Source organism: Oenanthe melanoleuca, chromosome 4, assembly GCF_029582105.1.
Source record: "Oenanthe melanoleuca isolate GR-GAL-2019-014 chromosome 4, OMel1.0, whole genome shotgun sequence".
In the NCBI taxonomy this organism is placed as follows: domain Eukaryota; kingdom Metazoa; phylum Chordata; class Aves; order Passeriformes; family Muscicapidae; genus Oenanthe; species Oenanthe melanoleuca.
The window spans coordinates 57,927,293-57,947,895 of NC_079337.1; the positions used below are offsets into that span (position 1 = coordinate 57,927,293).

At 37.6% G+C, this 20,603-nt stretch overlaps 1 protein-coding gene across 1 annotated transcript in view; it reads right to left on the reverse strand.

Annotated features, from left to right (window-relative positions):
- Positions 1-3,082: 3,082 nt before the first annotated feature.
- The window catches only part of C4H4orf50 (chromosome 4 C4orf50 homolog), a 37,313-nt gene continuing 19,792 nt past the window's right edge, over positions 3,083-20,603 (reverse strand). Inside the window, exons 10-15 of the mRNA XM_056489824.1 lie at positions 19,941-20,087; positions 15,388-15,552; positions 13,963-14,019; positions 13,374-13,556; positions 4,940-5,161; positions 3,083-3,807 (exon numbers count right to left, since the gene is read on the reverse strand). Coding sequence (XP_056345799.1) covers positions 3,415-3,807; positions 4,940-5,161; positions 13,374-13,556; positions 13,963-14,019; positions 15,388-15,552; positions 19,941-20,087 — 1,167 coding nt within the window. The 3' untranslated portion in view covers positions 3,083-3,414. The remainder of the gene's footprint in view (positions 3,808-4,939; positions 5,162-13,373; positions 13,557-13,962; positions 14,020-15,387; positions 15,553-19,940; positions 20,088-20,603) is intronic.

Consider the following 20,603-nt stretch of genomic DNA (forward strand, 5'->3'; position numbering starts at 1 on the left):
TTTATGACTTCTTTTACTAGTGAAGAGTAAAACAGGTAAAGCACAGCTGCAGGAGGATTATTAGTATTCTTTAGTTTCAGGAAAATGCTCATTTAGCGTTGGAAGAAAGGGATGGACTTTTTTTCAGCTCCTATAGGAGAAAGGCTATTCTTCCAGTGGTTTTTGATCCTCAGATTCCAATTCCTCCCCTGTAGTGTGTACAGACTACTCTAGTGCATTTTTAGTCTCAGATACACAGTGAGTTTCCTTTTTAAGTTTCTCTCTTTAGAAAACACTATGCACTATTTCATGTTACTGCTTCCATGTAATTCTATTTCTGAAAAATACTTCTGTTGAAATCAGAGACAAAAGATACAACTTTGCTGCTAAAAAGAGATTTTTGATTTCAGCATTAGGTAGCTCAAATCTAGAAGAAAGAACTGGGCAAATATTGCCTCTATATATTAATAAACACTCGTTTGATACTAACTATTGATCCTAGAAAATAGTTTCCTCTGCTGTTTCAAACAATATATTTGGGAGTGAAAGAGTCTGAATGGGGAGCATGCTCAGTGAGCATCAGTCTGTAGGCAGCAGGCTGTCATCCAGCTTCCTTCCAAGTATCCTCACCCTGTCAAGTACAGAAAATGCCATTCAACTGATGCAGGTCCTTGGATGGCAAACAGCAGACCACAGGTGACTCAACAGAGGCCAATTCAGATGTGCTCTGCAAGCACATTGCTGCTGATCCCCCTCAATATAAAAAAAAACCCAGCAAATAGTTTACAGAACAAGGACTAAAATTAATCATCCTGTATAACTCACTGAGCAAGCTGAGACTCCCACAGGACCTCAACTCAGCAGGACACCATTATAGGAACCATCTGGTCTGACACTGTACATTTTGGGTCAGGCTCCTATAAATGACCATGTTTAAAGAATTTGAAGAGCCTTGCTTGATGGTGCAATGTACCCTCTCATCTTCTTGTAAATCACCTAGTGCATAATTATTTGGCATGATCTTACTATCACTTCTCATTTGTCCATTCAGTAGTGGCAAAAATGTAGTAAGACAGAGGTTTAAAAGAGAAAACCATTAGCTGACTTACCTTTATCAGTGCTGCTGCATACAGCTCTCCAAACTGATTGCTGCTAATTTATTGACATTCCTCCAATGTGTCCAAACTATCACATTTTTAATTAAGAGAAATGAAAAGCAGCTGAAACAGCTAGCCAAATGATAATTGTGGTACCTGCACATCTTTAAACAATGCTTTGTAATAGGAACAATGGATGTGTTAAAAAATTAAAACCACAAGGGGCTACAGGATTTTAAATGAAATCTGTGACTTGTAAAGCAAAGCAACCAAGTGCCAGCACAGAATCCATTTGCTGGATGAATTGCTTGAGTCCATTTTGAATTACAGTGCTTCAATGTAGGTAATATCCTTGCAAATGTCTGTTCTTCCATCTACTTCTCTGTGTCTGCAGCCCTTGTTCAGGGAATTATTAGTTCGAGCAGGAGGAAGAATGGGGCCAAATAACCTAATTAGCTTAAAATGAAGCTGAACACTTAAAATAAACCAGACTTATCTGTGATAGAAAGGGACTGGACTGACAAAGGCTTAATTTCATGGAAAGTAACTACAGCTCCAAACACAAAGTATCACTAGGATAACAAAGACTTATTATCATATTATCACAGAGTATTGTTATTAATACCCTTATTATTGGCACACTTCATGCATTATGATCTGACCTCAGATTGAACTGGCAGGCCGTGTATTTTACTGCCAGCAAGATAAAGCTCCAAAAAGTTCTCACAATGGCTAATTCTTAAAGCATCATTTTATCAAGGTAACAGTTACCATGTTCAATATTTGCAAGTGGTTTTGCATATCAAAATATCTTAATTCTTGACAAGGCAGCTGATGGCTGGATAGCAGGCATATCTGTCTTCAGAAGTTCTGGCCAAGCATCAGGGAGAAAGATACATAAAAGCAAAAGCCCACATTTTGGAATCTCACTGGCGCCTCCTGCTTAGGCAGCACTCAACATCACTTCCAGGGGCTGTTTTCCTTGGCATCTGGTGTGTGCTTTCCAAAGATTTGTTGGATGAAGAGCAATTCAGTTACTGCTGCAAGCAACTGCACTGCTGCCTTACTGAGCAGCTGAAGGCAGGTTTCCACAATGGAGTGTGAGTGTGTGCATTAATATTTCATCAAAACCAGGCATTTTATTTCTGGCTTCCGAAAAACAAGCAGTAGCGCACTATGAACCAACTGGGGTACTCAACAGAGGCAGAGGAAAAGTGCAGCAACTGTGACAGGCATTGCTGTGTGTGAATGTCCTTTTCTAATAAAAGTGATGAAAAATACAGAATAATGTTAAAGATGTATGAATAATGGATGTTTTCCAAATGTATTAACTCTGGTGAGAACACAATATAAATCAGTATTCTGTAGAATTTACAACCGTGCTCAGTTAAACTTCCCAGAGCCAACCAGCATTAATACACTCATGCACTTCCCCAGACAAACTATTCCCTCCTCATTTTCATAGCCAGGATCCACCCAAGGCTCCTGCAGCCCAGACCACAACTACTTCTGAGCCAGACTGTGAGGAAGAGGTGTCCTGGCAGTGCCAGCACAGGCGGCCTGGCACTCCATATCCTTCTCCCAGTGGCAGGGGTTTGGCAGCACAGGGTGCATTCTGCATCATCCATGCTGTGAACTCAGATGTTTCTGTACCCAGGATGCCCATGCAGCCCCCTAAATAGAGTGGCTGTGGACATGTCCAGTAAAGCTACTCAAGTTGAGCTGCAATTTGTACTCAAGCAAAGCAATAATTCAAGGATGCTATTTTACAGATATTAGCCCCTACAGCAATACACTGAATGTCCTGCTGTAGTTGAGCCTATTAAAAAAAAAGGGTAATTTTATTTAAGATATCCCAAGATACAGAAACACAGCGAAATTGCCCTCTAATTTTTGTAAAATTAATTTCTAGGAAGTCCATGACACTACATTTCCTGAAATCCCAAAGGAAACAGTCATACAAGGGAGATATTCTTTCAGAACTTGCCACTGCACACTGAAGAAATAGGCACAAAAGCAAAAGTGATTTAATAGATTGTTTCACAGTTTCATTTAAAAGAAAATCAAATCACCAACAAAAGGTGAAAAGAAAACAAGGAAGTGGCCTGGCTAATGAAAAATCCATGTGTTTCAGTGATCTCAAATGTTCTATGAAATTTTGATCATAGAAAATATCACAGCTCTTTTCCATGTAAATTTTTCAGTCATCCCAAACTACTTGCTAGGCCATGCTAACTAGTAAAATATCTGTGATTTAAAAACAAACTTATCAGTACTTTTGTATCAACGGGAAAAATCACATTGCTAAAATGTTTACCTGGTTTTATTTCTGCAGGTTTTATTCTTTCCCATGTAGCTGATTTCTCCCCACAGGATATCGACCTTTATTACTTGCTGACAACATGTCTGGCAAATAGCTTTCTGCTGTGGTAGCTGAGGTTGAGCCATCTGCTTTTTCTCTAGAGAGCCATGCCTTATTCATAATGGCATTTTTGTGTTTCATTCTCTGGGGAATAGCACCTGCATGCTGATTTCCTATTTGACCCCAAAATACATCAACGTGTTTCGACAACCGATCCCTCCCCTTGGTGGCCCAGGACACCACACCACGCTCTGGGGGCACTGCAGCATCCTTCATCCCTGACAGCACAGGCCAAGGGGCTTCCTCGTGGATCATGGGCAGGTGGGGACCAGCCCCAGGGCTTGAGCTGGAGGGGACAATTGAAGGTATCTGAGGAGGAAAGAACAGAAACCGTCACCTTGGATGTCCCAGGGTGCTGCTGTATGTTTTTATGGAAACAGTGCTCTGTGCATTGTGGCTGATTTCAACCATAGCCTCCCATATAATTGTACAAGAGGGCCATATTCTGCTTTCATAGGCATTTAATTAAAACTCATATAATTTATATAAAAAATAATCTCTGAGTTGATGAAGTTCAGTCAAAGTGTTACTTGCATTCTGCTCTTTGTAATAGTTTTCTCTTATGGCCATATTTTCATTGGTCTTTTTTGTGTGTGCATGTGAGAGAGAAAAGGACAGGAAATTTGATTTGAACTGTTACATATATCCCCCAGACTAAGTAACATGTTATCAGAATTCTGAGTCACCATTTAAGGGCATAATAAACTACTTAACAAAAAGGAATATCAATATCTTGCACATTCTTTTCATTAATGCCAAAAGTAAAAACTATGCTTTTAATTGTTTCATTGCATTTATTTGAATCTAAGTTTATAAAGAAAATTCACTAGAGTAATATTTTTAACTATTCTACCTAACTGGCTCCAGTAATTGCATATTTGAATTTTGTTTCCATACAAGTTTGAAGAGGTTATGTTGTCTCAGAGAGGCTGAAATCTCTTGCATGTTTAGTTTAGCAGCAGACTGTCACAAATGCAATTGCAATTGATCAGCTCTGTTCTTAACAGGATTCCTGCAGTTAATGGAAATTACTATAAAGAGCTTCAGGGCATAGGAATAATTGGATCACTAAAAAAAAAAAAAAGAAAAAAAATTGGAAGGGAAAAAAGGTAGGACAAGATCAACATAACAAATTTTTTTAAAACATCTAACAATTTGCAAAGATTTACCATCTTACCATACTATGATTTTCATAGTAAGATTTACTTTCTTACCACAGAGCACGCCATGATGAAAAAAAGATATTTTAATTATTTGTACAAGCCCATGCCCCTCTTAAAAAATGAGAAAGAAAATGCAAAATGAAACATTTATTATTGTCAGCTTGTCTAAACTAACAACCAGCTGTCTATCTCTGGAAGGAATCATTCAAACATCTGTATCTTCTGCCAAGAATAAGAGATTTCACTAAATTAAAAACAGTGAGAAAACTTTTACTGACCTGGCAACTTTTGCAATGGTTTTCTCCTAGCTCTTGTTGCGAGGCTAAGATCCTCTCTGGGCTTGTTACTCTGAGAGAAGAACCAGCACACACATTTGGGGTGATGGGAGAACTGTGGGGGCCACCCATCCCTGGCTGAGAGTTTGCAGATATTGATCCACGTTCCACATGATCCTCTGGCTGTCCATTAGCCTGTGAAACATCTGTGGAGGAAGGCAGCATCTGCAAGAGAAAATTGCATTTTAAGAAATTCAAGATAGAGTAAGCTTTCCAAAGCTGCTCATTTTGGATTAGTGGAAGCCATTTGGTTGAGTTCACTAAAAGAAATACTCACAGAAATTAATTGTAAATAAACTACATTTAGCAAAATAAGGGAAACATATGAAAACATACCAATTATTTCAGTTGTGGAGCATTCCTGCACCTCTTTCAATAAAGAATTCTGTATTCAACAAGTCATCCTCAAAACAAAACAAGAAAGATCTCTAAACTTTAACTGAAGCTGAAAATTTGCCTTGGGATATTAAGAAAACCTAGATTAAAACTAGTAAAAAAAATTCCTAATTTAAAATATTATCTCAGTTCTCTTGAAAAATCTCAAAATTTCTAACAGGTTTCTTTTACACACATATTTTCTCATTCCACACTACACAGCTTCAGGTTTGTCTACTTTTGAATGCTCAAGAAAGTTAAACTGAACAGACTCCAGAAGTGTGTTAGTTCACCTGCATGAACTCTTATACAGACCCTCCTATTCAAAACAAAAATAATATTAATTCAGCTGATCTTATTTCACCTCCAAATCAACTTTAACACCACAGAAAACTATCCTTTTAGAGTATCTTCACTGAGCTGCAGACAAATTTATGAGAGAAATGGCAATCTAATCATGCACACTTTCATAACAGCTGCAAGCAGATCTCTTGGAATACAAATGACTACTACACAGCAGTAGCATTTTATCATTCAAACCCAAATTTATTATAGGTACTAGACCACTGTTGCATTTTTATTGCAATTGCAAGCCTTGCCATTTCAGTCTTTCAGTTTTTGAAGAGTTATTTATTTATTTCTAAAATTAATACACCTCATTATGCATTAACATCTCGTTCCCATTAGTCCCCTTGCAAAAGCTCCAGAAAAGCAGATACATATATATGCCATTTCAGGAAGAATTACTTAAAAGAAAACACATTTTACTTAAAATAATATATTGTTTTTGCTCTATGCATCTTTATTGAGTTTTAGCTACCTCACTTGTGTCCATTAAAAAAAAAATAAAAAAAAATCAAAGAACTCTGAAATGCAATAGCAGCGTAAGATTGCTCTGAAATGACCCAACAGAAAGAAGAGCATTTATTGACAAGCTCCTGCATTGAAATATAGTTCTATTATGACATGAAGAAAAACACATGATGTTTCTGCTGTTACCATTTCACCTCCTGCTCTTGGCTCCCCACCATGAGCAGAGGGAACTAGTTCTGATGAACTGTGGCCATTGGTTACCTTAAAGTACTCAAGACAAGCATGTGTGGCCAGCTGAGACACTGCCCAGGAGCAGCTACCACCTGATCCTTTATTTCAGGTTGAACAACAGGCCAGGGAACAAGGCAGGCACATCCAGGAATGGAATGACCACTCATACTGGTCAGTTTGGGGCACAAAATTTAGATTGCTGCTCTTCCCTAAAAGATTTGCTTTCTCTTTACTGATTACAGAAAGGGTGTGTGATACCATCTGGATAGTGCATTTATTATTGCAAGGTGGCATGAATACCCAAACATATCCTAGCATTACAGGCATAGATCAGCTGGAAAGTGGAAGCTATACATTTGGATGTTTCCCTCTAAAAACAGGAGCCCAAGGCAGCTCCAGAAGTCCTTGGTTTCAAACCAAGGTTACTAGTGCAGTACCTCTCCCCATCACTCACAAAAAATGCCAGCTGGCTTAAAGCAATGAAAGGTCAGCCCCGAAATGTTTTGAGGCATGAAGATATCTGATCTAAAATTATTTTATGAGAATTTCCTCACTACAGGAAGCACAGTTAGAGGCATTTGTGGTGATAGATGAGAGTGAGCAGGAGCAGAACAAGTTCTGGAGGTCAATGACCCATGCAAAGGCAAATCACTGTCCTGCTCATAGGCAGGGGAGCTGGTAAAGCTGCCAGAAAAAAAACCAACCACATCACCAAATCAAAGCTGTGACACTGTCACAAGTAATTTCTATATCCTTCCTGCAGGGTCTTTCCTTTCCTTCAACTCTTTACCCCGCAAAACCTTTTGCCTCTTGGAATTAGCAAATTCTTCTGCAGCCAAAGTAGTGACACTTGGCAGAAAGCAAACCCCAGTGAGTGAAGATGTTACTACCCTGACAAAGATTTCACAGTGTAGTCTGCACTATATTTGAAAGTTGGTATGATTCTCTCAAAAGACTAATCTCTTGTGTGTCATAAGACTAGCACTAAAGATTGCATTTCCCATAGCACTAAGTATGCAGCTAAGCAAAAATGCTATATTTTGTCTCAATGCCCAGACACTAACCTTGTCTTTTTGAGGTTGGTTCTTTTTTATTGTTATTATTATTTTTACTATATTTATTCAATTTTCCTTCTGTTTTTTTTTTGCTTTCCCCTCAATGTTTCACAAATTACCCAACCTAGGAAGAAATGTAAATATTGTGATATTTGACCAAATTGAGAAGAATGTAAACTTGCAAAATGCCAAGATCTAGAAAGGAATGCTATTGAAACCAAAAACATCAGCTTCCCCAACACCACAAAAAAAAACAAAAACAAAAATAAAGAGTGGTGTCAGAGAGAAGATGAAAATGTTTTACTTTATCTGCATATTTTTAATAATATTTTTATAATTTTACATTCAATGTTAATCTAAGTTTTATCACTTATCAAAAAATAAAGGAAGGTTAGTTTTTAAAGCTTTTCTTTTGTTTAGTCATGGCTTCTCCTGTACTGGCACGTGGTGCTCTAGAGGAACACATGCTGTTGCCTATGAATTTCAGCAAAAGCCACTGCTACAATATCTGTATTATGCAGTCAAGGAAACAGATCTAAATCTTGTCAACTAAACCAAATTTTACTTGCAAATGGCACTAAACTTGAGTAAGAACCTTCTCCTCAGCCACTACAAATTCTTGGGATCCCCTCTATCCAAACAAGCATTTATATAATTATTGAACAACTTTATCAGTTATATCATTTGAAAGGCCAGGTTGCCACTAACTTTTTAAAATCTCTATTTCATGCCTCTCAGTATTTTAATAATTTCTCTAAAGGACAAAAATAACACATCTCTCAGCAATGGACTTAACCTTTCTTTAAAGAAATTACTAAATAATTAATTCCACTCCTTCATCCACTTGGAATTCCAATGATTCAAGGCATGTTTTTAGAAATGTCAGGTAAATAGAAGCCTCTTCCTGCAAAAAAAACTTTGTCCTGAAAGATTCCTTACTCTTGATCAGCCTTGTCCCGAAAAGACTGAAAGTCCAAAGTTAAATGGGCAGAACTCATTGGAAGCATGTCTTTCTCTGCTTTAACTATGAAAATAAATAGATAAACATCACAGATGACTGTCAGAAGTACAGACATCATACAGGAAATGTATCTCACCCTCAGTGCCAGAAAAGCCTCTGACCTTAACACTAAACTTTTTTAAGGAAAGCTTTAGAGAATTTTATGTCAGGCCTATTATCTTCAAACACGATTCACTGGAAAGCAGTAAGTGATTTATTGCAAAGTAATGAGTAGAAATACAAACTAATAAACAAATAAAAAGCACTGTTCTACCAAAACATATATCAGAAGAAATGCCTTGACAGAAAGAAGAATTAAGCTATGCTGTTCTGTGCATTTAATCCCTATTCTGTAAAACAATTCACTGCACTGGACACATTCCTTGCCTGGAGCTTTCCATCCATAAGGTTTAAGATGATTGCAGCAAAAGCATTAAAAAGCACTACCATTTATCCCTACATTCCTTGCACCAATTCCCTTTCAGCCCCAAGAAATGAGGGCAAAGAGCCACAATGGTTTCAGACTCACTTTGGAAAGAATATATAAAATATATCATCAGGTCAAAGTGTTCCAGCACAAGAGAAATTGGATGAGCAGCATTTTCCATTGCAGACATCCAGACAAAGGCTGTTAGCCCAATCATTTGAGGGGAAGAATTAAACATAATCCTTTTTCTCCACACCTTCTCTTCTCAAAAGAGAGAGAAAAAGCCCAAAATATTGCACAACTGTACTGGCTGGGCTGAGTCCATACGAAAGGGGAGCCAAGCTCACTTGCTCCTCTGTGTGGTTCTCTGATCCATCAAAAGCAGCAAGGACACTGCCTCAAGCTCAAGCCAGCCAAACTGGGTAAAGCCTAGTTCTTAAACTGCAAGTAGATACCTAAACTCAGGAATAAACAGAGCCTCCTTTTTCACATGTCCCATTACTCCTCTTGAACATCTCTTGCTTGCTACTTTTACCATCCCAAGTAAAGCAGCTGTTGCAAAGCCAAGTCCCAGCCCTTTTTTGTTAGATGAACATGAATGTCCAAAATCAGCTGGTGAATGCTGTCCTGTGTTTTTTTCACTGGGAAAGGCAGAAAAACAATAACTGTTAATAATGTCCTTGAATTAATACTACAAAAGCGAGGAAAGAAAGATGAGACCAAGGTCCTTTCAATTTAAAAAAAAAAAATAAAATCAGCATTCAGAAGGAGGTGATTAAAATGGGACATGACAAAAGGCCAAATGTGGATACATACTCTGTGTGTGACATTGGGCATGTGAATCCCAGCTATGGCACTGTGCCAAGTGCCATGGGTACCCTGGAGGCAGCCCTTGTCCAGGAATGTGTCCTCTTCAGCCACATGCTTTTTATTTTCCAGACACAAAACAAGACAAGGTTTTAAAAGATTTCTAATGCCAAATTTCATTATTGGTCTACTCCAAGGGGCTGCAATGTTTCTCAAGTCTTTTAAAAAGAGAATATATCAAAAAGCCTTAAAGATTAACTTTGTGCTTCCAAAAATTTCAAGTCCATATTAGACATACATTGTCATTCCACTGCTTGCCCCACAATTTTTTTTTCAAGGCTCAGAGGCAGCATTTGTTCACCAGCCTGCACAGAATTTTTGCTTTCATCACAGTGATATAGGTAGTAGATGAAAAAGAATTGAAATAAAACCCCTTCTGTGCAATTATATACGTTTATTATTATAAAAACCCACTAAAATTAAATTAAATTATACTAAATTGCTCAATTAAACTAGATTACAGATAAAGGGCTTCATGGTGTACAGTTTTATCGTGAGGTAAAGTAATTCAAAACCTAGTCCTCTTTACAGGGTTTCATTAAGAGAAGGAAAGCTGGCTTTCTTTTATGAACATATTACTCCAGATATATCTGACCTCACTGAGAGTGCACTGCTGGAACAAAATTATTAGATACTACATGATTCAAGCAAATTTTATTTCCCACTCACAAACATTTGAATATAATGCTGGGCTGTGAAAACAATCAAGAATGACGAGCCTCAAAATGCATGTTGCTCTGCTGAACTGAACTGAGGGAACTCTTGAATTAGTCAGCAAAATAAAGCCATAGGGACAACAGGGATTTATCATGTGTGAGAGCAGGGCCTTGAATGCTGAAAGTGAAGTCAAGAGAAGCTCCAAAGACAGTGGGTTTTGCATAACACTGACTTCGTGGTTTAGTATTTTAATTGGGATGAAAATTAGGGAGAAAAAATTCTGGCAGACAGAAGGAAATGACCAACCATCCACTGTGTCCTGAATAAGCAAAGAACTGAAGTTTGCCTTGGTCTGTAAGCACGAGTAACTTGGTGGTGCCCATAAGTCCCCCACTGAATCTGGGGCATCCGCTGAAGCAGCTCTACATGTAAATCCATGTACAGATGAAAAAGACAAAAAAAGAGTTCTTAATGGAACTATGAATTAATTTTTTTTCTGAGAACATGACTCAAAAGATTTTTACTGAACTACAAAAGGACAGGCACTGAATTGAGTATAGAATCCCCTTTCCTTTCAAAAGGCTCTGGATCAGCTCTTCATGCATCACTGCAAACTTTGAGCTGAAATTCGTATGTAAGTCAAGGCACAGAGGTTTGCTGCCAATGTGTGTCAGGCTTCCATTTGTTACTGGGTCCAGTAATGAATAAAGCCAATTGCAAATCTTTAATTTAAGAATTAAAACAAACAAACAAACAAATCCAAAAAACAATTCAGTAGGTTTTGTAGAGTAGAATTCAAATGTTAGGAATGCTATAGGAGTGAAGAACTGAGGGGAAGGAAGGAAGGAATCAGCTTCCAAAGAAATTTTATATAAGTGGATGTTGGGCATAGCTCTGGAATCTTGCATGTGAAGTCCAGTGACAATAAGAGTTGAAAGCAAGAAATAAAACTTCCAAGATGAAAAGTCAGTTCACTTCAACATATGTCTACAGATTTCAGAACAAGATTTTTAAACCAAAGGAATGTATCACATGAATATGAAACAGTATTTTTTTTTTATTGCAACCATTATTAAATTAGTAGTAATGAAACTTGGACATTCTTTCATTGAAGTGTCTTCCACTGGAAACCTGATGCATAGAAATATACATTTTTAATGGGAACATACAACTCATCCTTGGTAGTAAATTTTCCCCCTGTTACATGTGGAAATACTTATCACAGACCAGAAGAGCCTTAAACTCAGTGTCAAGACATCCAGAAAGAGCTAGTCTGTTCTTTGCATGATAAAAACCCCCAGGCTTGAATCCTGTTTCTGTCTGAGCCTAAGTGAGGTGAGACCTCTGGCCACAACAGTGCTAAACACCATGGGAAGGGGCTTGTGCTCCACTTAGTATGAACAGCTAAATATCTGTCGAAGCAGGGGATTTAATATGGGAGTCTGTGCTGCAGATAAGTTCACTGGCTATCCGAATATATATTTAATCTAATTCTCTCTTGTTAAACCTGCTAAATTTTGTGGTAAGTGGACATTTAGGGAGACAGTGTGAGTGTGAACAGTGTTTTAGCAAGCTTTACTAATGCTCATCTATCACAGCAGTGTCTGAGAAAAAGTCTGAAGGCAGTGGAGTGCTGTCTTCCTTCTGACAGAGGAGTTCCTAGCCACTGTCACAGAAAACACTCCTGTGCAGGGGGAGCTTGGGTGAGGCAGTGGTGGACACACACATGAGGTACTCAAGGAGACACAGCCAGACACAAGATTCCTGTCCCATCCTGCAATCAGGAATCAATCCACCTTTTCCTTAACATTCAGAAAATTACTTTTTAGCACAAAAACAAGCATGACTGATTGATAGCCTGCAACACTTAGTAATACTGTAAGGATAAGCACTATCAACATGATATAGAATACCACTCAGTATGTAAAAATGCAAAATCATCAGAAAAATAAGCCTGTGGATTTACTATACTATATGCCCATTTTGAGCATCTTCTGAGGGTGAAAATGTCAATGTCATTAAGATAAATAATTCTTTCTATTCACTTTGCAGTGCAATGTGTTAGCTGAAGTACAATATATAGTATGAACAATATTCTGTGCTCTCTTGTGATAAGCACACAATATTATACAAATGTGTAACACACAGTATTTCCTACCTCACTTTAACCAAAAAGATTCTACCTGAGAATACTTGTCACAAACATTACCAAATATTGTTTGGGTACTTTCACAGGCTTTAAAAAAAAAAAAAAAAAAAAAAAAAGAAAAAAAGAAAAAACCAGAAAATCTAAAGGAAAAAGAACTTGTTGATGGATGCTGAAGTACTGCAAGGGAATTCCTGTTTCTTCAGGTTGCCAGATTGAGATTCCTGTCCTTAAGAATGTCTTCAAGTAGGTGCTACTCCAAAATTAGGAAGTTTATTCCCAGCATCCAATATAATAATGACAATATTGAATAGAACCAGGTGTGAAACAGGCTGCTTCCCACTTTTGCCTTGCCAAAGAAACACAAGTGACTAACTCCCTTTTGAATACAAATGTCCACTGAGTTGACTTAAGTCTTAAAAATATTCACTGTTGACCTTTTCTTTCTGACATCTCAGAAATCAGAAACAATGCACTGTGCAGGAAAGATATGCAAAATTCATATTTTAAATGAAATTGGGTAATATATGCTGCATTATCCATCAGCTACTTAAGTCAAAATATCAGGAAAGTGTTTCTTGCACGGAACATTGATGCACTTTGCTTTAAGCTCCTGAAATTTAGACCCTACCTACAACAACAGCAAAAAGGCCAACTCCACTGATTTGTCTGAAGCAATACTTACACTAAGCAATGAAATGTATTTTATAATAACACATTAAGTCTTACCAAACACTTTGGAAACCAACACAATTCAATAGTGCAAACATAAGGATACATGTTTACAAGGAAGTATGAGGACTTACCTCTTGATCACACATTGGTGTAAAAGCAACCGTGTACTCTGCCAGGGTCGTGTCATTCACCAAGTTCTTCATCTCTTCATCAAATGCAGAGTTAATAAATCCTTGCTTGTGGAATTCATCATGCATTCTCCTAATGAAGCTGTTCCTTTCCTGGCACTTTTGGGTGAGGCAAGCCAGCTTAGCCTGTGTGGCATGAACACATAAACATTCCACAGCTATGTCATTTCACTCCCTGCTGAGACTGAAAGATTACATTTTGTGTCTGGTCTTTAATTCCACACATTTTGACCCAAAGCTATAGATTGTATTCCTATGTCTCTACATTATTAGATGCCTCCACACCTTCAAGAGCAATATATATACACCAATAAACTGGAAAGAGATGTTCCTTTTCCATGTGCAAAGTCCCTCTCCTGACAGGCTGAAAGTAGCGTTGCAATAATGTGAGTGAGCCCTTGCCTAAGGTGAAGCCCAGCAGCATCCAGCTACTCAGGGACAGCTGCAGCAGGAAGACACAAACACAGAAACCTGTAAGCAAAGGGATACCCCTTGTGTAGGACCTGAAACAGTGCTCAGGGAAAAACAGTACCTTCAGAGGAGCTAATGTCAACTTCATTTCAGACTTTGTCTGCTGCAGTTCTTTCTCCTGAAAGGTTGAAAAATATCCTGCATCAATTTATTCAAGAATCACTTTGAAATACTCTAGCAGTTTTTTGATACTTGTTTTAGACCTGACTCTGAGGTGTGCACTTTGCATATCAGTGTGATCCTGTATCACAAAGAAGATGAATCAGTGTAAAGCACTGGTTGCACACCAGTGCACCAGCCAGACAGGCTCTGGCATATAAACACTGCCCTACTTACATTTGCATTAGCTTTTAAAAATTAACAAAGGCTTTTAGATGTTCTTAGATGAAGCCTTGTATCAGTGAGGTTATTTAATCAAAGCAGCATCACAGTTAAGACTTAGTATCCTCCATTATGCACTCATGTTCATATTTTCTCTGTGAATCTTCCAAAACATTCATTGGGGGAAAATTTTCAGTATTATACTGTAAAATTAGAGACTACTGTGGAGAAAGTAAAATGGAGCTTGGTTCCCAGTAGGGAGAAGACAGTAATCTCTTGTATTTTAGAGTATAGACAGAGGAGAAGCATGTTCTACTGGTTTTATCAGGCTATGAAGAACAAAGACCACTATTGAGAACATGCCATTTACTAGCTGTTTCAGAGCCTAATGGGCAATTCCAATTTGGCTCACATTGTAACTATCATCCCGTTCCAAAATATAGTTCCCAATAGGAAGAAAATCTAAAGGAAAGAAGTCCTAGGAGGAATTTGTTTCCACCCATGAGTTCAGTAGCTGTAGTCACACTTACAGCAGCAGCTTTGCTGTCACACTGTAAGGCAGCAGCTTTGCCAATCTTAATGTATCTACTCTGGTTTGCCAGGTGAAATGAAATCCACAAGTGTAAAAACTGCCTGTGTAAGTAGTGCATACATGAGGGTTCTCATTAGAATTACTATGACAAAAATCCAAACCACACACCTATCTGAAAATGTCTTACTGAAATGTCTTAACGTGTAACCCTAGCAGATGAGCCAAAAAAGTTAAGAGAACTCTATCAAAATTCTACTTTTAGCTTGGAGTTTCATATCTGATCTAGCAGAACAAGAGAGTTGGGAATGTTAAAAAATCCTGACAATTTAAGCCAAGGAGGTGACTGTGAAGAATTTCAGCATGGCTATGCTTGCTTTGCACTATGGGGATTAATTAGAGCAGAGACAACTTTCATGATCATCTATCATTTTTCCATAACATGGATCACTCAGGCAGTTGACATAATTTCCCTATTTCTCTGGTCAGAATTACTTTCATATGCCTGGAAACCATTCAACTATCCTCAGATTCATACCCAGGAAAGAATCCTATTTTGCTTCTCCCCTTTCAGAAGAGAGATGTAGAACCTGAAGTGTAAGCTCACATTTAAGCACACAGAAAACAACCTTATACCTTTTCATAAAGACGAGCCTGAAGGACTTTCACTTCAATCTGCAAGTCTTGTAATGCAGCCTTGTCCCTGAGCTCGGCTTTCAGGGCCAACGTTTTCAGCTCTAACCTCTTACAGGCTTTTTTATACACCTCTTTTTCCTGGCCATCCTCCAGTGTGTACACAGGCTAGAAGGAAAATACACAGATTTTAAATTTAGGCATATAAAACAACAAAAATATTCTTAATCGTGTCTTATACCACAGAACTTCTCAATCAATATAACTACCTACCTTATACATCAAAACAAAGCAAACTGTTACAAGATGTATGATCCCAAAACTTCATTAACATTAACTACATTAACATTAGCACTAATATTTTGCACTAATCTTAAATTCTTTATATGTAAAGAATACTTAGCCCCTGTGAGAACAGGTATAGATTTGGATTTTCACAAAATTTCTTCAAGGTAAATAATGTATTGTAAAATGGGGAAACTGGGCAAAGACAGATGAAGTGACCAACTTGTGGTGACATAGTGAGTAAAAAAAACACACAGAAGTTGCCAGTTTCCTGCTTCAACAAGAAGCTATGTAATATGTCCCTTGTTTTTCAACATATATTTATCTCAGAGAGATAATTCCACTCTCCCAAATGCTTATTTCTTCTGAAACATTATTAATAACTAATCAGATCTTAAGTAAAAATTTCTAAAGAAAAATATTTTTTACATTTAAATGTAATAATAGTGACACAGAACAAGTGGAAAAAGAAGCTTCTGAATTTAACCCCTCCTCCCCCACTCTCAAATTTCTTTTCTCCCCAATTTCATGCACTTAGATTGAAAAGATTACTGAGATCTTTAGATTGATGGTCAGCTTCTACAAGTGACACTGCCTGATTAAACCTATAGATTTAGAATGAGGAAAATCTGAAGAAGAAGGAAGTATCCTGAAAAACATTTATGTTATTATATTAAAAAAAGTTGAGTTGATACACACAGCTTGTCAAGATTTTTGATCATGTATGTATCAGTATATAAGCAAGTCTAAGCTAAAGATTATAGTCAGACCCATAATATACTGTGGAAAAAACATATAACTTAACAACAAAACAGAATGATGTTTTGATTTTTAACACTGATACAACTCAGAGAGAAGCTTATACTCAGCCCTGATGCACAACACCACAGTAAATTTTTCCCAGCCTTTCTGACATCCTTTCTGGATTTGACACCCTTGACTACAACACACTGAAGGAATAATTTCATAGGGAACAGCAAACTGAACTGATAGATCACATTATTCTGCCTGCAACACATCAGTGCAACACAGAAAAAAAAGCCAGAAATACGACACTGTCATAGTGTTCTTCCTTGTGAAGCCAGTCCTCTGTGGCAGCACTGGAGCACGTCAATTGCTTTGTACCAAACTTTTTGGCTCCCTCTTGTGTCAAGAGAACAATAGGAACAGCTGGACACATCAAGATGGATTAGACCAGGGCTGAGGGACAGAAGCCTGAGGACAAGTCCATGACATAGTATTTCCCTTATCTTCTCTTCCCCATGAAAAGTATGTTAAAACCAAAAGGGAAACACTCTCTAATTGAAGATGCTTTATGGAAAAAACAGTGGGGAAATAAAACAACTGCGTGAAGGCTAGACACAGAGGAAAGTTCCCTCTCTCCTTTTGCATTTGGCTGACCCACTAGCAGCTTTCTGTAGTTTCAATGCACAAATGAGGCACACAAGATTTATGTATGAGCACTCTGTCAGATGTCCCAGTCTGCAGTGACCAGAGGTTATGTAGTCAAGCTCCAAAAGGATGAAGGACCCAGGCAGCTGGGACTGGGAAATAACCAAAGGATAACTAAGCCTAAATACAGCATTTAACACACTGCATTCTTGTAAAACTTAGATCACTAGTATTTGAAGCTGGTACCTAAACATTAAAAAAACCAAAACAGCATCTTCCTCTTCTTATGCAAATTGTGCTTGTCTGAAAACTCAGTGAGAAAATGAGAGGGAATATGACCTTTTTTGCTACAGGCCTTTCTTGCAGACAGTCACCAGGAGTTCACTGGGGAAGCCTGGTGCCTTATTTACTGTGTGCATTTCATGCAAAATTCTTCTATTAATTTTTAAAGCTGTAAACAGTGCCCTGACCCCTTCCTGCTCACCCCCATATTTCTCTTAAATTCAACCACAACACCACCGCTCAGAAGGCCACCTCAACATCCCAGAACACCCAAATAAATACTCCCAGGCTAAAGCATATTTCAACTTCTACTAACTTCACTGAAATAGAGTCCTAGCAGTAAGCTGCAAATATATTATCTTAGTTCTCTTTTACTTGCAATGAATAATATCGTGACAGCCTTATGGAGTCTCAGGTGAGAACTAGGATCCCTGGGCAGCAGGGCCTGTAGAACATAAGAAGTGCAAAATGTTCTAAAAGACACTCCCAAAACACAACATATTTCAAACACTTTGTGTTCCATGCCCAGAGTGCTCACATCTTCACTTCTTTTAAGCATTGCAGCAAGAAATGTTTCAGAAAAATGAAGTTTAGAATAGGAAAAAGCATAAATTACTGTGATTTACTGTATCAGGGTTTATTAGTAATTTTGAGTAATGAAAAAGAGTTTGGTCAAGGGTGGCAAGTGCTGCCTGAAAACAAAAAACTGAAAACCAGTTAACAAAACTGCTAGAAAAGTAGATAATGATTCTTTTTTTTTGTGACAAAAAGTATTTTCTTTTTAAATCTAGAACAACTTATATTTTAAGGTCTCACACAAATCTACTATCAACAGCTTGGTGTATATTAAAAAGTTTATTTTAAAATTGGATTATTGAAATAAAGTTGACCTTTATTAAGACATATCTACTCTACTCTCTATATTGTACTATTTGCTAAATTGTGCCATTAAAATCAGTATTATTTGGTTAAAACATAACTTGAGTTATGCAGATAATTAGTTCTGCCATCAAATAGTGCAACTGAAAGATAAACTCAGCTCTGTGGTGTACATAGGCTCCATCTCTGACCCTGGAATAAGACAGCTGTATTCAAAAATTTGACACTAATCCTACAGGCAATTCAATTGGATGAAGAAGTCAGACCTAAATCAAAGAGCATCACAGTCTTGCATAAAGATACACTACTGGTAGATAAACACTAATTTGAAAACATAAGCTGTTGGAGGGATTTAAAAGTGGCAGGGTTTTTCAGCAAAAGGCTGACCTGCACTTTTTCCAGTGTAAAAACATTCTGCCAAGGTTGATGAATTTTATTCCCATGTGTGTCACAGGAGTAATTAACATCTTACTTAACTGACCAACATAAACAGTAATTGCTCCAGACTGTCCCTAAACAAAAGATTAAAGCTCCATTTCCCAAAAATGCACCCAGGATCTTAACTGCTAACTTAAACAAAACATGTGACACATTTCTTTTTATTTGGGATTTTCTTCTTGCTTGAAATCATTTCTATTGTATTAGGATGCCACATGCCAATACATCACAATGATATGAAAAATCTGTAATTCTTTTTCATTTAACAGTCAGAATTCAGCTGTCTAAACACCTGCCCATAGTGTCATGTAGGGTGTACAGGCTAACATGAAATAACTGCCTAGGACTTCCAGGTGGCTGCCTACACCCTCAGCCAGGATGCCCTAAGGCCTTTAGGTGGGATAAACAGTGACATTTAGGGGACTGAACTGATCTCAGAATCCTTATATTTTCCAGAAAGTGTTCCTATTTTCCTCTAAAGCCATATCTATCCAACCTATTCAAAATGAATCTGCAAATATTTGTAGTTTGCTAGAAATGTGCTTTTCCAGCTGGTAGAAACTGTGTATTTCCTCTTTGCAGATCACCAGTTAAGGAGGGCAAAAATAATTTCAGGACTAGCTGAAAAGTCTTTATAAAAGCTGCTTCCAGAAGATTATTCAGTAATTAAAAATCTTTTCATAAAACACTTTATTTTGGTGGAAAACATAAACCTGTATCAAGACAGAGAACCACCTGAAAATTAAAAAAAGTTTAATTTACACCAAAACCAGAATTTCTGTGTTGTAAACACATTCCAGCGAGATAGAAGGATTTCCTGGATTTTGGGACACATATTTGGGCCACATGTGTCCATTAAAGACTTTGACTTTAATCCACACCATCTGCTCACAGTGTCATTTTGCCAGTGCAAATCCAGAAATCAGGGCTACAAGGCCTGAAATCAGGGTAAAAAGGCCAAATACTGGAAACACTGCAGACTTCTCAAAGACCTTTCATTAAGGCCACCTGAAAATGACTTTGGGTAAAGACAGCAGAATAAGAGCCCTCCTAAACAAAAAAATGATTGTTTATATTGCCCATGCAATGCCCAGACTCTGGACTATTCTGCAGACAGATGGTCTACCTTGCACAACATCTGCTTCTTTTTAAATTTCCAGTGGCTGGAGAGGTTCTACACTTTTTTCAAATCTATTCCCAGTATCAATAATGGGTGTTTCTGCAGCCAGAACATTCCCTCCCCAGGAATGTGCTTTTCTCCATTCCATTTACATACATACCATTAATTTGCAGTGCTGTTTTTCCTGCGTTTTGTCCTGAACTTCTTGCTTAAGGCGGTCTAATTCTGAGAGAGCCTGCATCAAATGAGTTTTGGTTTCTTCATACCTTGTTTCAGCAAAACCAAGTTCTCTGTACCACTTCTGAGCCTGACAGAAAGAACAAAAATTACTGATTATCATTAGTCCAGCAGTGGTATCCTTTTTCAATGCCAGCTTACAACCATGGATTTGAAGCTACTGTCTTCATCATAGCTTTTGAATTGTTATAAATTGATTAAAAGAAATGAAGTTATACAATACACTACAATCTTATCATAAGACATAAATGCAACTCTAGATTTATGCCCTATAGAATACCTCACTACAGCTATGCCAAAAATATTATTTAAATTTATTTCTAAATGTGAAGGTACCATGAATATTCTGAATAAAGTTTAAAAAAGTAGTGGTGTATGCATACATGATTTCAGAAATGACATCTAAGTTTTTTTATTATCTGTGGAGGGGTAAAAAGTTTTCTTGAGGAATGTGTCCTGGTCCCAGGTCCCAAATGGGACAGCTTAGTAGCTGGCACAATACAGTGTTTTATTCAGTATCAGAATCAAAATAACAATGTCAAAAATGAAGAATGCAAAGAAGGGGAAAAAAGGCTCTCTGTATGTT